At 52.2% G+C, this 13,020-nt stretch overlaps 1 protein-coding gene across 4 annotated transcripts in view; it reads right to left on the bottom strand.

Annotated features, from left to right (window-relative positions):
- LOC105816031 (core histone macro-H2A.1) overlaps positions 1 to 13,020 on the bottom strand; it is a 70,354-nt gene that overhangs the window by 30,258 nt on the left and 27,076 nt on the right. For all 4 annotated transcript variants that reach the window (XM_012651333.1, XM_012651334.1, XM_012651335.1 and 1 more), the window contains exons 3-4: positions 2,854 to 2,960; positions 2,241 to 2,438 (exon numbers count right to left, since the gene is read on the bottom strand). In XM_012651333.1, coding sequence (XP_012506787.1) covers positions 2,241 to 2,438; positions 2,854 to 2,960 — 305 coding nt within the window. The remainder of the gene's footprint in view (positions 1 to 2,240; positions 2,439 to 2,853; positions 2,961 to 13,020) is intronic.

Raw genomic sequence — 13,020 nt, 5'->3', positions numbered from 1 at the left:
AACGTTCCACTTAAACCTGGAGATGCAGGGTTCTCCGCTGTTTCTGGGAGCTGACACCACAATTTACATTAAACAAATGTTTTGAAAATTAGCTGTTCACGGTTCCAATTTCGGCTTCCCCCAGGGTTTAATGTTAGCCAAATACTGGTACAGTAAGCAGACAATGTGTTTTATTGTGTGGAAGAAAAACAGACCACCATAACAGACTTCCTGCTTTTGTAATCAAGGGAAAAGTTGAGTGGTCTAGCGATTATTGGCATATGGTTATTAGAAACACCCAGTTCCAAATATAGCTACTAGGAGCTGAAGACACACACGTCCTACATTTCAAAACCAAAAAGAAAGAAAAAGAATTCCTAGTGTTGGGTACATTGGAAAGTTCACAAAGTCATGGGGCAAAAACTACTTGGGGAAGACCAGGGCGGCTGGGGAACGAGGCCCAGCCCAGGCTTGTCTGCAGACGCCACGTCTGAGAGACACGCTCAAGCATCAGCAGCGTTCGCGTAACAGAGGCGATGGCCTGGGACGCAGCATGAGCCGGGGCTACGCTGAGGACACCGTCCTGCCCCTGCTGGTCCCGGCACCAAGTGCCACCGGCCCTGCTCTGTGGGCAGCCAGGTCCCTGGGTCCATTTTTACGGGAGGACAGATCTGGCATCCTCACCCTTTTAACATTTGCAAAGGGCTGCACGGGCACTTTCCCCGGCCTTCCCGCCATGCTCCTCCTCCCAGCTGCGAATGTTGAAAGGGGAAAAAGAAACGGCTCAATCTGCTAATTTTATAGTTAGCAGGAATGAGCAAGGGCCCATTCTGTGCAATCCCTGCCTGGCTCGAGCCTCCTGCAGGACTTGTGAGCTAGGTGGAATGCAAACGTCTGGAAATAACTCACAGGACGCTCTTCAGTATCGACTTTCTCTCTCAAAGAGCTGGGAGTGATTCTGGGGCTGGGGATAGGCGGCGTGTTACCAAGAAAGAATTTAGATTGTGTGTGTGCAAAGAAATACAGCCTCTTCCGCCTCAAGTAAAGGCCCCACGAACAGTGTGGCTGGGAGAAGGTGGTCAGGGGTCAAAGAAGATGCCCCCACGTGCACAGGCAGGCTCAAAGGAAGGGCATGCGGCAGGACGGGAGGAGCTCCACGCACCCGGCCACAGCTCCACAAGCCTATCCCGGGAAGGTGTCCTCACTGTCTCACTTGGGTGAGAGGATCTGGGCTCACGTGGGAAGAATTTCCTGACACTGCTTCGCTAGATCTCACAAGGCATTTCCAAAGACTTATTATTGAGGGTCTTACAAAACAGACAGGTCACTTCTGCCAGAGGCGATTTCCTCCCAGTCTGGCTGGAGGTTAGGAGCAGCACCTCAGGCCAGGGCAGCCTCAAGATTCCATTTTATTAAAGACCAAGCTTTGCCTGCACTGTTCCACGTTTGTTGGCCCCGGAGGCCGTGACAACAGCTGACCGGCCAGGGCCCAGCAAGGAAGGAATGAAGAATGTATGTTCGAGGTGCCCTGCCGTCTCTGGCTGATGCTCAGTGAGCACAGCCACTCCCAGGCGGGGCCTCCCGGGGGGCCCCCCACGCAGTATGGATCATGGCTCAGAACCTGCTGGCCTCCCCGACCCAAGACAACATTAGATCACACCAACGAGAGGGCTGTCCTCACAAAAAGATCAGGGCCTAGGACCTGGCCAATCCAAGGTAGGCCCAGCAGAAAGCACTTGAAAAATACCTCTGTCTTCCTCCTTGGCAGAGGCAACCATTCTAAAGAGCAAACTGTCCAGACCAGCCCTGGACAGCCACGTGGCCACGGCAACACCGTGAGAGTTCTGCAACTGAGCGTCAGGGCACGCGGGCAGCTGGCCCCTCTGGGCAGCACTAGATGGTGGCTGTCCCCTAGCATGGTGTTTGCATCTCCCTGGAAGGCCAGGCACAAAGGTCCTTCCAGCCTGGGGCCACCCCATCCCCCCAGCACTCCCTGAAAGCCCGTCGCCCATCCCCCTCGCCGCAGGGGTTCAGTTCTCCGACTGTGTCCAGACTCCGGGAGACAGGTGGTCCCGACTCTGGCCACTGGAGCTGGACTAGCCCCTGTGAAATCCGCTCCTACGTGTTCCTCCTCTGGTCCTCCCCACCTGTGGGACGAGCCCACGGGGAAGGGGAACCCATGCAGGAAGGCGACCTCCTACGGCCCCACCTATCTGCGCCCCACCCTGCCCCCCCCCACATGTCCCTGCCAAGTCACATACCTTGGATTTCCGGGCCCCTTTCTTGCCTCCTGCTTTTTTAGACACGGGTTTCTTCTGGGAGGGAGACTTGGCCTTTTTGGCGGGGGGCGGTGTGATGATGGCTTCCAACTTCCCTTTGGATCCTCGCTTCTTCGCTAGCAGCTCGGGGTGGATGTTCGGTAACACTCCCCCACTGGCTATGGTGACTCCTTTTAGCAGCTTGCGGGAAAACCAAAGGGGCAGAGGGTGAGCCATACCATCCTGCCCGCATGCCAGCCCGCCTGTGCACGCTCCTGCTTTGGGTGGCAGCGCTCCTTCCTCCATGGCATCTACAAGGACACCAGCAGGACTGAGGCTCGCTACACAGGGATCAGGTCCCCAGAGTCCCTCAGGACGGGATTTAGATGATACCTGTCCTCCAGAGAGCGCCAAATACCTTGTTTCCTCCCCGCTCCCCACACTGCCAATAAGGCTTTGAGGAAACACTGCCATGAGAGGCAAGGAAGGCGTTAATTAACCCAAAATGCAGTCCACACCTTTGCCACCCAGCCAGATACTGAAGCCTCTCAGCTCTGCCTCTCAGGCAGTCCGACCACCTCCCTCAAGTCTGGGGGTGGGTGGGAGAGCCCTGTACCTGATTTAGCTCTTCATCGTTGGCCACAGCCAGCAGGATGTGCCGGGGCGTGACCCGTCCTTTCTTGTTGTCTCTCGCTGCGTTGCCAGCCAGCTCCAGAATCTCCGCTGTGGGGAGAGAGAACAGCGCGTGGCCACGTTAGAGCATCAGAGGACCCTGTGTGTCCCCCTGGCCCCATTCACAGTGCCGGGAATGGGTGCAGGCAGCTACTGCAGGAAGCAGCTACCCCGAGATGAGAAGCGGTAGGTGGGTCTTCCCGGCAAATACCTTGGGCAGAGTCAGGGAGGTGCTGAACCACGAAGCTGAGCAGGACCTAGCAGGCCCCTGGTCCAACCCCTTTGCATTGGACATGGAGCTGAGGCTGGCAGAGAAGGGACCAGCTGAAGGTCACTCAGTAAGTAAGTGGTAGGATCTGCACCCAGTTCTAGCTCCCATTTCCCAGAAGGGGCTGCCTGCAGTCAGCGTCCCGGATGTCACCAGGACCAGCCCCGTGGAGTCAGCTGTGTGTCAGAGAGTGTGCTGTGCCTGCATCTTGAACAACGGGTGACGGGTTTGTAGGGTTGAGGCGAGGGTGGCTCGACATCGTGGGGGCATGTCAAATCTGTTGACTGGATCGGTGTGGGAGGCCGGCACATTGGATTCAACACCAGGAGGCTGTGACCAGAGTCTTTACAAGGTCAATCTCACAAAAACATAAAACAAAAGTGATGGGTGTTGCAGATTTTAAAGGCTAAAGAGGTATAACAACCAAATACAAATGTGTCAGTCCTTGACGGAATCCTGATTTTTTTTTAAAGGTATAAGTGATTTTGGAAACAAATAAGGAAATCTGAATGTGGACTGGACATCGGACCCTAGGGAATCAATTTTCTTAAGTGTGATAACGGTATTGCCAAGCAATAGGGAACGTCCTTGTTCTTAGGAGATACGAGCTGAAGCATTTAGGAGTGAAGCATCTTGATGTCTGCAACTTACTCTCAAATGATTCTGGAAAAGTCTACAGAGTACAGCAAACGTGGCAAAATGTTGACAGCTATTAAATCGAGGTATATGATAGAGTGTTCCTTTTTCAAATAAATTCTTTCACTTGCAACAATGTGCATGAACCTCGAGGACATGCTAAAGCGAAATAAGCCAGGCACGGAAACGAGTACTGCATGATCTCACTCCTACGTGTTATCTGAAGATGCCAAACTCGTAGTAACAGTAGAATGGCAGTTACCTGGGACTGGGGGAGGGAGATGTTGGTCAAATGGTACAAAGTTCCAGTCAGACAGGATGAATGTTTTAGTGATCACACAGAATGGCAACTATAGTTATTAAGGTATATTTCAAAATTGCTAACAGATTTTAAATGTTCTCGACATTTAGTAGTAAGGTGATGCATATGTCAATTAGCTTGATTTGCCCGCTCCAGTGTATACACATAGCAAAACATCACAATGTATCCCATAAATATGTAAAAGTAAAAAAAAAAAAAAAAAAAAAGTTCTTTTAGCATTCTGTATGTTTGAAATTTTTCAAAATGAAAAGTATGAGAAAAAAAACTCGAAGGCTACGCGTGTGACCCATATCGGCACCAAGTTTGATTTTACCTGCCCTTTGGGGCAGCGTCTCACAGGACAAGACAACAGATCTTGCACGGCACCGAAGACGGTGGGGATTAGGAAGTGCCCTTTGGCATGAGATTTTTTTCTCCTTGGCAACACAGTTCTCTCGGTAACTTGTCGACCTCGTCACCATCCCCTCATTTCCTTAATGAGGTCCATCCCGGAATGTATCCCACTCCCCACTCCGCAATTCTGCCACGCCATGGCCTGCTGTGATGTCCTTCTAGGCCACCCTTCGGGGCCCAAACCAAGTCCAACCTCCTCCCGGTGCTACAGAATTTCTAATATTTAGTTATATTGTAAACACTAGACGTCTCCAGCAAAGTCAGCGTTTGGAATCCTTACAAAATAACTAGGAACAAAATTCTAGCTGCATGAAAATCATGTGTTTAAAATTTACAACATTACATGTTATACATTTTTTAAGAGGTACCAACAGCTGAACCTAATGCAGAGAACTGCTGCATGTGTCCAAAGCTGAAAAGCTGCTGGGCTACTCACGGAGAAAGTATTAGCGGGGGCGGGAGTCAGTCACACTTGAAACAGCAGGTTTCCCCCTAAACCCAAGGCAGGAATTCATTTGCTCAATAATCACCACATTGATGACACGCAGCTCTGTGCTGGCAGGACGGACACGGGCCCCACGAGCCCCTGCCTTCTCTATGTTCCCAGGCCAGCAGGGAGATCACTTCCAGGCTGCACATGCCAGTGCCATGGCGATGCCACGGGGACCCCGACCTGGCTTTATGCACGTGAGAAGGGGAGGCAGACAAGACAGGCAGCACTTGAAGGGAATAACCAATGGTGGGGGGGCTCACCTTTCCCCGTTTCACACGTTCACCTCAACAGGGCTGGATCCCCCCCAGCCTCAGGGCAGTTCGGGTTTACCAGTGGTGGGGGAGACAGCTCACCCGGCAGTGTCACTTTAGCTCCCTATGACTGATCGTGGTGGTGTGTCCCAGTGCCCAGCAGAGATGGGCCCATCTTGGCCAAGCAGAAAAGGTGCTTGTGATGCATATGCGACCTTAGGCCCCAGATGGCTGCCTGGCCTTCATTCTCCCGTGTTCATGGACAGGCAGCACGGCTGCAATGCTACTGTTCCGCCCACAGCCCAGGAGCGAAACCGAGCAGGACACTGAAGCCAACAAGAACCCAGGACCCGGGAGCGAGGGCGCAGGAAGGAGAACTAGCCACAGCGGTCCCTGGGCCGGAACTCCGCAGCAGGAAGGCTGCGAGGGCATCTGACACCACAGGGCTGTAGCCCACTCTGCCGACTTCCTGGCTTCTCCCCACCCCTCCTGAGGCCACAGGGAAGCATGGGGCCACCGGTATCCGCAGGGCTGGAATACGCACACAGGAGGAGGCTGGGGGATCACAGTCTTTTGACCGGAATGTGCTCAGAATGCTTTACCCGCCCCTCACTAGAAACAGAGGGAGAGAGAATAGGAATGAGGAATGAGAATGCCCGCAGCAGTGACCTTTTGCTAAGTCCTAAGCCCATCCCTTTGGCAAGAAACTCATTTGAAAGTACAGTTCCTCAGGGAAGTGGAGGAGGCCTGTTTCCCCTCCTGCCCGGAGTGCGGGTAGAAGGCCCTCCCCAGCAAGGCCCAGCGGCCGTTGGTGGTTAGAAGGGAGGGAGGGATGTGGTCTTTGTATTTTCTGCAGTGCTGCCCTAACTTTTTTTGTGCAGGGAAAAGAAAGATGGATGAAAAGACCTGGGGAGCGGGGAGAGGACTCCGAGTGTGGTTGGGCCCCTGATTTGGGTGAGGACAGGCAGCATGTAAGGCAAGAAAGCAGGGGAGTGACACAGAAGCGCATGCACGGGCCGGAGAAACCTGGACATCAATTCTCCAGCAGCTGCCTCCGGCTTCTGCAGGCTTTTCCCTCTTACGCTCTCACTTTTCAGTGGCTTCAGTTTCTCCACCTGGGAAATTTCAAGGACTGTGCTCACATATCTCAAATTCAGTGTGGCTTCAGGGATACCGCTGGATCCACCTGGAAGTGACAGTAAGTAGCTAGGTGGACAAGGAGGGGCAGGGACGGGAAGCATCTCAGCTCCCTGGAAAGAACCGTCACCCTGCTGCCTTCTTCACCAAGGAGCCCCCAAACCAAGACTCCTTCCTTTGTGCAAAACCCCAGCTCATCTTCGATCTGTGCAAGCCAAGGTAACTGCCCCGCAATACTCCTATCACCAAAGAGTGGTCCCGCAGCCCTGTAGGGAGCAGGAGGGAGCTGTGTCAAGGAGGGGTAACAACGAGGGGCACAGAGTCACTCTCCAGCTAGTGGAACAAGAGCTTTACCTTCTGTTTACTCTTGGACTTTTTTCAGATGGATAGTTGCCATAGTAGCAATCAAGGGACACATACAAGATAGAGACACACCTCAGAAACAAACCTTTTACGAAAAGCGTGATCCATGCCCTGCCTCACCCCTGCACTGCATTTTACAACAGCCGAGAAAGACGGAGGACGCCCCTGACTGCTAACAAAAGCAGTAACCCAGAGCATGAGCCCATCCCTTGCCAAGTATCAGTAATACCCACCCTTTGATCCTTAGTCCAGTTTTAGAAATAGCAATCATAAAGGGCTTTCCTGGCTAAGAGACGGCTGCCTGCTGCAGGGAGAGAGGAGAAGTGCAAAATGCCAGCACTCAACAAGATGGAACAGTTTCCATCTGCTCTCCAGGGTGTGTTCCCGTTCAAGGGAAGGGGAGGGACAGAGAGACTGACTGCTGAAGAATTGGGGCAGGGCACATGTCACCAAGGGAGATGTCCTGATGAAATCATCTTCCCAGTAAGTGACCCTCTACTTTGCGACTGCTATAAAGGCAAAGTCACAGAGGCCCCAGGCTGAGAGCTGTGCAGCGATTCCTGCCTGTACCCCTGGCACACTGGGATGGGCCCATGCCCTCCCCCCAGCAAGGACGGCTACCTCCTAGAGTCAGCTTCAGCCTCTGCCTCCACGTAGCCCGTGCCTTCCTACAAGGGTCTGCACTCAATTCATTTCACATTTTGAAAGGTTTTGTATATCTCTAAATTTTTTGCCTGTGGCTGGTCTAAAAGAAAAGGGATTCTGAGAAAGAGAACTAGGAAAACACCAGATCTACAGACACAAATCCTCTTCTCCGCAGTTTCCAAAACTCGACTCTTAGATCTTCCCTTGGAGGGAATTTTCAGGAGCCAGAGCTCTGGAGGCTGTAACCAATACAAATGGAATCCATAAGAAACCACAGGAGGAAACTGGGAAAAGAGCAATTAGAAGGAAAAGAAACAGAACCCCTTACCAGGTTCTCCACCTCCCCAAGCCAAGCCTTCTTGGCCAGTGATAATCTACATTTTGTTACCAGTGACAAATACTAGACTGGTCTGGGGCCCAAGCCACTTGGGGGCAGCTTTGGAGAGGACTGTGTGATAGATTCTCCAATTATAAATGTTGCAAAGGGAACAAGTTGAATGATGAGCAAACAGGCCCACTCATTAGCTTTTTTGTTTTAAGATTTTTACTTAAGATCTAATTTGCAAAACACCTAAGGATCTCTGGCTCCCACTCCTGGCCAGGGCCCGTCCCTGGCAACTGGTGAGCAGCTGGCTCCACCATCATCTGTAGTGGCCTAGACCAGCGACGCAACCTTATTCTCTCTCCTCCAAGCAGCAAGCGCCCCAGAGGCACCCGTGGGCCAATCCTTCCCCAGCCTCATTGAACATGATCGTTTTAAGGCCACTTGACAAAATTCCCACAGCCTTGGATAACAGCATGGTTTGGCAGCCTTTTCAACTATAGACCAGCTGTCTGAACATGAATACCTTTGACATGTCTACTTTCCAAGTTCACCCAGAGACTAAAGGCTTAGGGTCTTTTTTTCCCCTTCCCAAACGTCTTGAACTAAACCCTATCTGTTGTATCGAGGCATTCTGTCTGTCTTCCTTTAGGGAGATGAAGTCATGGTTTGCAGAATTAGCCTCCTAACAGCTAACAGGTGATGTGTTGAGGCTGAGCCAACTCTAAACACAAGCCCTGCAACAAGGAAGAGTCAGGGGCTTTTACAGCACTGTTTGAAGCTCTGTAAGAGAGAGCTCAGCTAACAAAAGAAATATTGAAAATAACAACCCGAAATCAAAGGAAAGCAAATGTTCACGTAATCCCAAGGAGAAAACAGATATTTGCTACAAAGCCAACAACATGACAAGGAATCTGTTTAGTGTATTTCTTTTGATTCATCATCCTTCCATCAGTTCTTTGAGTTCAGAACTGTTCTACACCATTCCGGAAGGCCTTAACCCAATCAACCCCAATCGGAGGGTGACTGCTAAGAGCTTCCTGCATTCTGACCACACCGCAGCCTCCTCCTATTCCCTCGGTGGCCCCGAGTGTTTGCAGCCGCATTCCAGAATCCACTGCCCCAAACCCCACCTCTTCTGGAGGTGAGCAGCAGGCTCTGAAGCCTGCTGAGCCGCCAACTCGGAGCTCTGGGCCACAGCAGAGCTCTCCATCCCCCCGTCTCCGGGGCCTCAGAGGAACCCAGGGACTCCGCAGAGAAAATAAAACCTAGAGCAGTCAGCGAGGGTACTATTCCAAACACGGTTCCGAGTCAAGGCCACGTTACAGATTCCGCAGAAGGGCCCGTGGGCCGGGGGCTCAGAGGGCAGTATCTGGTCCAGGCTCCTGCCTTTCACAAAGTCTCCGGATAAGATAGAAATGCAGCTTACTTTGAGAATCTCTAAAGTAAGCTGTTTTTCATATTCCAAAGTAAAAACCAATTTTACATTATACATATTAACAAAAGGGAGACGTTCCTGGCAAACATTACCTTAATCTAACCCACCAACCCAGCTCAGTGCCTGAATATCTTCCTTGTTAGGAAGTTTTCCTCTACCTCCCCCAGAGGTTCAGTGCTTCTGTTGGAACCACGTCCTCTGTCTGCAGCAGAGGGCAGCCACCACGCACAGCACCGAGGGGAGCCCGGGGTCTGCTGCCAGACTGCCCGGGTTTGCGTCCCAGCTCCTGCACTTAGACACGGCCAGGACACACCTAAGCCTCGGCTTCCCGTTCTCTAAAGGGGGAACGATAACCGAGGTCAACTCTTAGGGCTGTGAGGATTAATGAGTTACCAAGTAAAATGCTTAGTACACTTGGTAAACACAAGCTACTACTGAGGCTACAATCACACTATTAAAAAAAAAAAAGTATAGCAGGCTTGATTACTAGGGGAAGAAAACTATACTTTCTCTGCCTCAGTTTCCTGTATCTAAATAACTGGATGATCAGATAGATGTGAGAGCCAAAAGGAGAAAAGCAACAGAAAACCTGGTGGTTCCTCCCCCAGTAGTTTACTCTTTGCTGTTACACTTAACAGTTTACATATGTTTGAAAAATGCACTTGAACTTGATTAACCTCAGTGCTGCCAGACCTGTCTTGATGGAACACAGCACCCAGAGCGGCCCCAAAGGCATCTATGCCTTGGGATGAGGTCTGGAACTTTCTTCTGACCCCAGCAGGGTATGCCACGGCCAGCTGCTGAGGCAGAAGTCAAGGCCCTAGGAAGGGAGACGAAGGGGGTGGCGCCCGGCTGGCAGCAGGGCAGGGCCCTCGGCCCCACCAATCACTTGCTTTCAAGGACTCGAAATTAATTTACAAGGAAATGGGTAATATGCATGTTTGTTTTGATATGGAAAAACCACAGCCATTTGTTCTTAATTTGTCTCAGGAAGGGGTGAACCATCAGAGACGTCTGCTGAAATGAAATGATCTGAAGAGTATGATGTAAAGAGGAAACTCATTTAAGGACCCCTGTCATGGTACCATTTCCCAGACGGACTTTTAAAGGAGGGGGAACAAGGAGCGGAACAGTGAGCTTTTGGGGCTGCCACGATGCCTGTGATCACGCTTACGCATGCGCCCGTCGAGCTCTGCCTGCTGGGAACGGAGTCAGGGACTTGGTCAGAGGGAGGAACTTTGCTCTGCCCTCTCCCGTGCTATTTGAATTTATCTTCTACACGTTTTCTTGTCAACATGCAAAGTGAGATTAAAACGCAGAGTAAACGAGAAGCTGCAGCCACTCTGCCCCGCGCTGCCACGTCACGCGCACCCTCCTGCCCTCGGACGTTCCGTCCAGCCTGCTTAATCCCGCTTCTCACAAAAAAGGTTCTGAGCATATGAAAACGTCTTAGGTTTTCACGGTTGTTTGTTTTTAGAGCAATATGAGCGTGTGGTAGACGGGGCGGCCCTCCAGGAGGGACCACAGCCCCCGGGGTCGGCTTTCCCGGCCCAGCCGCGTCCCGTCTGCACGGGTGGATCCCTCGTGCTGAGGGTCACTTGTCTCACGATTTGCCTACGCTCTTCACCTGGGATTCCACCGCCCCTTTGCTGAAGGGGCAATAAAGGCACATTGGCGAAAAAGCTTCTCACCCTCCAGGCCCCTCGGCATCATTGAGTGGTACGACCTCCCACGCCTGCTGGCTCTGCCCTCCCTGCTCCACGGCCGGCTGCGGCTCCTCAAGGCAGCTCTCTGGCCACCTGTGTGCCTTTCTGCAGTCCCTCGCTGTTCTGCTGCTGCGACAGCCAGCACCCCTGACCCTGGTCGGACTGTCCCTTCCCCACAGCACAGCACACGTCACCCCAAGGACCATCGCCCCTCCTGTGATCTTTGGCAATCACCGTGACTGCCTTGGAGTCTGCCCCTCAGGCTGCCCCTCTCTTAACTGCTGAGGTTTCGGCCCTGGCGCACCGTAGAAAGCGCTCTGAGATGGGCGACTCCAGAGTGCCTGCGGAGAACCAGCTGAGCCTCGGTTTCCTGCTATGCAAAACAGGTGGTTCGAGGATTCAGCGAGTTACCAAGTACAAAGCATTTAACCAACGCCTGGCACACAGTAAGTGCTCAGTATATGGTAGATGTTTCAGAGCCTAAACTGCCCACCTTGACTCAGCACTTCCCCCACCCAAAAACACTGCAAAAGCCACAATCTGAGTATGGAACAGAGACCACTGGGCCTGGGGCAGGACAGCAAGTAAAACAATGCTACTCAGGTTAAGTACCTTCACTTTCTGAATAAACAGCAGATACTGACTTTTAGCAGTCAACCTACAGATTTACAGAGGCAACAGATAAATGTCACGAAAGACTACCTCGGCTTCCCGTGACCACAAGAAGCATCAATCAGGATATCAATGGCAAGGGAAGCCGATAGAGGAGCCTTTTCCAGAGGCCCTGGGTTTTCTCTGCAGGCAAGAAATGTGAGATGTGCAGGGAACAAACCTATGAAGACCCAGAGTGTCCTGTGTAGACATGTGGGGTGATACCAACCCCGGGAGAGGACACCTCAGCATCAGGGGCCGCTGCAGGCCCCTAAAGAAACCAGCTCTGGGTACCAGGGAACCCACGCTTTCTGGCCACTAAGTGGAAGATGCGCTTGCCTAACAAAGGAGGAGGTGGGGTGAAAGAGGAGGAAGAAAGGGAGGGAGGGCAGGAGCCAGGGCTGAGCCGCCTGGCAAACCCAAGGAGGATGTATGTCATCTTCTTGGCAACCAGAATTGCAAGGGGGCGGTGGGAAGAGACACAGGGAGACTGACGGTGATTAAGCCCTCTGGGTTTGCCTTCTTGCTGGAACTTATTTATAGCTCTGTGGAGTGGCTTTTGGTTTCATGATATTCTACTCTGGGTTGACTAGACATAGAAGTCCTCAGGCAGGGGAAAGAAAGCAAAAGAACTGTCTACATCTTCTATCAGTTGCTGATACTGTAACAAGAACACATTGGGAAAGTAGACACTTGCGGAATTCTTACCCACGTCCTTCTCCTTTCAGTAAGAAAGTAGTTCTTGTAGAAGCCATTCGTGGTGGCCATCCACAGAGGGACCCTGGGTGGCTCTAGTGCTGTTCCCAGGACACTGCTGTCTTTAGTCAGGTGGGCAGCCGACCGCCTCTGCTTCTCAAGGCGTTGCCGAGGCCTCCTCCGTGGCTTTTTTGGCAGAAGCGAGAGATCGGCCCTTGCAACGCTTTTAACGCCCTCCCGTATGCCAGCAACAGCTGCCCCACCACGTGCCTCTCCTCCCACAGGCGTGGCCCACACTGCCCTGTCAATCCTAATTATGCCTCATCCAAAAAGCCAAAGGTCTAGTTAAACTCTCACCCTCATCAATTTCCTGGTAGCACCTGACCTTACCACCACTCCCTCCTCCTGAAATCCATCATTCCGCCAACTGGTCTTCTTATTCTTCAACTAAAAACAGACAGACAGACAAAAACCTATTTACTGTGCAGCTGCAGGGCATTGGGCCTTGTGCTAGAGCTGAGTCTATAATGGTGAGGGAGGGGTGGGGAAGGCACAGTCCAGCCCTGGAGTCACCAATGTGGCCTCGGCTATGCCTGGCACATCACGGGCACGCAACGCAATCCTGTGGAAACCAACAGTGATTCTTCCAACCCCAGCACGCAGCACGGCACCTTGCACCTGGTCAGTGCTTGGTAACTCTTTCTCAGATAGGTGATTCCAGACGAATTACTGAACAAGTGAGCCAAGCACTGCAGTGGCCGGGCGGGGACTGAGGATGGAAGTGCGGGGA

The sequence above is a fragment of the Propithecus coquereli genome, unplaced genomic scaffold (genome assembly GCF_000956105.1).
Source record: "Propithecus coquereli isolate 6110/MARCELLA unplaced genomic scaffold, Pcoq_1.0 Scaffold353, whole genome shotgun sequence".
Taxonomy (NCBI): domain Eukaryota; kingdom Metazoa; phylum Chordata; class Mammalia; order Primates; family Indriidae; genus Propithecus; species Propithecus coquereli.
This window is presented reverse-complemented; position numbering and strand designations above follow the sequence as displayed.